Source organism: Pteropus medius, unplaced genomic scaffold (genome assembly GCF_902729225.1).
Source record: "Pteropus medius unplaced genomic scaffold, Ma_sr-lr_union100, whole genome shotgun sequence".
NCBI lineage: Eukaryota > Metazoa > Chordata > Mammalia > Chiroptera > Pteropodidae > Pteropus > Pteropus medius.
The window spans coordinates 1,947,551-1,951,764 of NW_024355990.1; the positions used below are offsets into that span (position 1 = coordinate 1,947,551).

The following is a 4,214-nucleotide window of genomic DNA, read 5'->3' on the forward strand; positions in this document are numbered from 1 at the left end:
GTGGGCCCCGCCCCCTCAGTCACGGAGCCACGCCCCCACGCTTGCGGAGCCACGCCCCCTCAGTTGCGGGGCCTCCCCTTCAGTGATAGAGTCCAGCCTCCGCACAGGCCCTGGGGGGCTCCCCACAGGAGAACCCCTGAAACACAGGCCCACCCCCACATGCAGCGTTTGTCCAGTGGTTAGTGCCCAAGGCCACTGCTTGGGCGTGGCCGCCCAGCTCCTCGAGGCCCATCACCCCTCATGCCCTGACACCAGAGCCTCCTTCACTGCGGGGAGTGAGCAAATTACTGGGGTGGACAGACAGGTTCCTGGCCTTGGGACACCTCACTCACAGCCAGAGCCAGGAAAACAGAAGGGGGTTTGGGGAGGAAAGAGGCCGCTTCTCATCAAAGGTTACTGGAATAAAGGGGAACCGGGGGCTTTGCCGCTCCCCCACTTCCCACACTCCTGCTGCTTAAGGTTCGTGGTGGTCTTTGGGGCAGTGAGGAGGGGCCGGGGTCAGGGGTCAGGCAGGCAGCAAGAGAGCTTGAAGAGGGCTCGGCCCTGCCCGGGACAGTGGGGACAGACCTACCTGAGCCGACAGGTGGAGCGTTGGGGCGGAGCGGAGCACGGGGCATCAGTGGGGGCGGGGGAAGGGGATGTCAGGGAAGACAGGGACAGGCTGGGCCCCCCGGCGAGGTGGGGGCCCCCGCAGCTGTTGGCCTGTTTGCCTTCATATGAAGACTGTCCCATATGAGGCCTGCTCCAAGAACCTCGTGTGTCCTGTCACTGCAGCTGGACCAGGGCCCTGCCGTGCTGGCGATAAACGGGTACTACAGGCGGAGCCCTCGGCCCTGAGCCTGGCACGTGGTCAGCCCACGAGTGTCGGCTGTTGCTGCTGGTGCGCGTTGGCCACCTGCTGTCCCCCCACCTGTCTCACCGCCTGTCCCCTCTCTCTGCAGGCGAGGAGTTTGTTGTACCAGTTCCGCCTCTTACCTCGGATCCCCTGCAGTCTGCACGACCTGTGTAAGCTGTGTGGGACTGGCATGTGGGACAGTGGCTACATACCCGCTGTGGAGTGCACGGGCCACCACCCGGGGTCAGAGAGCTGTCCCTACGGGGGCACAGTGGAGACGCCTTCGCCTAAGCCCCCCAGAGAAGGCAAGAGGGGCCCGAAGACGCCTCGAGAAGGCTTCGGCTTCCGCAGATAGGTCAGGCTCCTTGTGCCAGACGAGGGTCAAGGGGATCTCACCAGAGGCCCCAAGTATGTGGGAGGGGGTGGAGGGGACAGGGGACACGTAAGGCAATGCCTTTGGGTGACACGAAGGGAACCTTTTCATATTAACGGTGAGAGCCAAGTCCGGGAGTGAGAGTGAGTCAGCTCCCGAGACAGTGGGGCCACACGCAGGCCCCCACCTGGAGACGCCGGCCGGCCCAGGAGCTCCCCCGGATTCGTCAGCAGCCACAGGGCTTTGCCAGGCGATGGGGGAGGCAGGGACAGGAACAGAAGGTCTCGTTCACCCACCCGTGCCGGGGGACGCAGGAGGAAAGGGGGCTCCCGTCCAGGCCCAGAGATATCGCTGCGAGCTAGACACGCCTCTCCGTCAGGCCTCGTCGACTGAGCCAGCCTGACACACTTCCCGCAGCTTCTCCGGCCCCAGCTGCAGCGCTGATGTGAAGATGTCTGCCCCAAAAAAGAAGAAAATCAACACGACACGGGAGGCCGGGGGCGGGACTGGAAGCTTTCTCACCGTCCACTAACTCGGTTTACGCTCCTGGTGTGGGAAGGAGGCTGCCTGCCCGCGAGCCTGAGCCACGAGCTGTCGGGGAGAGCTGGGGAGTTTCTGCACCAGGTTCTTTGGCGATGTTTAAGGTCAGCCCCACCAAATGCAGCAACCAGCGGGGAACTGGATGGGCCGAGGGCGTGCGCGTGTGCGTGTGTGTGCGCGCGTGTGCGTGTGTGTGTGTGTGTGTGTAGAATCCACAATGTCAGAGGGGAGCAGAGCATTAGTTTACTAACCCACCAGCCAAGACAAAGGCAGCCGGAAGTAGCTAGAAAGACTCCCGCCTCCCTGCGGGGCCCACAGCCCCTGCCGACAGGGGCCTTCTCTAAGCTCGCCCCCAGGGGGTCCGCCGCCAGCACTCGGGCACCCCTGCTTTCCCGCGGAAGCCAGGTCCTCCCAGCTCCCTCTCCCTCCTCATGCCAGTCGCTTCTTCTGGGATTTAGAAGTGGACAGACAAGGGCGTGGGAGAGCTCTCAGCCAGCTGTTTGCACAGAAAGCCAGTCAGACGAGCGGGAACAAGGAGACTTGAACCCTTCGGCGCATTTTTTTGGGGACAAAAATCCTTGAAGTGCTGAGAGTCGTGGAGACACCCCCAGCCGAGAGCTTCTTCCTACTCAGCTTTTCTCGCTGGATGGAGGCTGAACGCTGCTGGCGCTGGACGGTCCCATGATTTTAAACATTCAAAAAGATGTTTATCAACAGGAAAGAGGAAGTTAGCGGCCCCCCGCCCTGCCCAGCTGTTCTTCGCTCCAGGAACCCCAGTTCTCCAGCCCGGCCACTGAGACTGGCACTTCCAGGTTCCGGAGCCATCTGTCCAAAAGCCTTTTGAGGGGACCATGCTGGAGCCCCATCAGCGCCCAGATCTTGGGGCGTAGTCTGGCAGCAGGGGCCTGGCTGGGCGGGGTGGACTGCTCATCCGCTTTGCTTCTGGAAAAAGGATTTCCTCACTGTTCTGGCTCCGCATCCAACCAGCTCAAGTTAACCAGGTGCGACGCAGACCGTCCTCAAGAAGCCGCCCCCCCGGAACAGGTGTATCGGTTACCCATTGCCGCGGTAATGCCTCAGAACACCCCCAAAGTCCACTGGCCTCAAACTGCACGCACCTGTCTTGCACACGAGTCCGAAGGTCAGCGGTTTAGGCTGGGCAGTTCCGGCCTTCGCCGGGCGTGCTCCCAAGTCTGGGGAGCCCCGACGGGTGGCTCCCCCGTGCAGGGGCCAGGCTGGGCGCTGCTCCGAGCCTCCATCCCACCGGTATTCGGGAGCACGCCCTCTCCAGCCGCATGCTCCCTAAGAGGCAGAGGTCCCTGAGGGGTAGAGTGCCCCCTCACCCGCCCTAGCAGCTGAAGTCATGCATTGTTCTGTGACACCTTGCTGGGGGCGGGGTCCAGGGATTCCCCTCATTTGGAAGGTCCTGGTGCAAAGCATTTACTCTGAATCTCTGCCTCCCACAGCCCCTCACCCCCATGGCTCCCCAAGACCCTGAACCAAGTGCCGCCCCCACCCTCAGCGCTCTCGCCTCACAGCCCTATGGGGCCCTAGTGAGATTCATGCCTCTCGGGGCAGCAGGAGCTTGGAAGACCTGGAGTGCTGGCCCCCGGGACGGGCTGCCGGTGAGGAGGCCATTAGGGGGAGCCCGCCAAAACCCCGAGGCGGCTGCTGCCCCAGCGCCCGTGCCAGCAGCTGAGGCATCAGAGTGATAATTCAGCCATTAAATTTCCAGCCTTCCCGCCCCAAGACGCACAGAGATGGGGTTTCCAGCCCCCGGCTGCCCTCCCCGATGCTGCTTATTTAACTCATCTTTTAAAATGACAGTGCTGTCGGCCGCCGTGCATGTGTGTGCATACTTAAGTTTCCCCACCGCTGATTGTGCCGACGTGGCACCGTGAGGCCGAGGCAGCTGTATGGGAAATTGGGGAGAACACAGGTGGCTGGACTGGGGTCTGGTTCGTTCTTGGTGATCTGGGCTGGAACCGAGAGCCTGGTGTCCTCACCCCAGTTGCAGGGGGAAACTGTGCTGTTCTGGAAGGTTCCGACTCAAGTCCCAGCCAGGAAGTCTCGGGAATCCGAGTCCCTGAGCCAGTGGGGGGGGTAGGTGGGGCCCCTGCCCGCCTCTGGGGAGTCAGCAGCACCACGTCGTCCCACTTGGCCAAGTGTCGGACGGGATGCAGGTGTTAGAATCCAGGACCTCGACCGCGTGTCCCCTGGGTCCTGCCTGGAGCTCTGTGTGGGGCAGGCAGCTGGACAGGAGGAAGATGCTGGTCCTAAAACGTGGGTTTCCCCTGGCCTGAGTGGCTGACAGAGGTCACCAGCTCCCACCTTTGACAGGTGGACATAGGAAACGGCACAGCTAGGGGACCGTAGCGGGGGTCAGGGGGCCTCTGGTTCTCCCCTCCGTTTTTGGGAGGACCCTCTGGGCTCTCTTGTCGGTTCTTATTTGGCAGAAATAACCTG

At 62.4% G+C, this 4,214-nt stretch overlaps 1 protein-coding gene across 1 annotated transcript in view; it reads left to right on the forward strand.

Moving 5' to 3' along the window:
* Nucleotides 1-3,657, forward strand: part of TBC1D16 (TBC1 domain family member 16) — a 52,952-nt gene extending 49,295 nt beyond the window's left edge. The window contains exon 12 of the mRNA XM_039859763.1: nt 942-3,657. Within this exon, the coding sequence (XP_039715697.1) occupies nt 942-1,190 (249 nt within the window). The 3' untranslated portion in view covers nt 1,191-3,657. The remainder of the gene's footprint in view (nt 1-941) is intronic.
* Nucleotides 3,658-4,214: the final 557 nt, after the last annotated feature.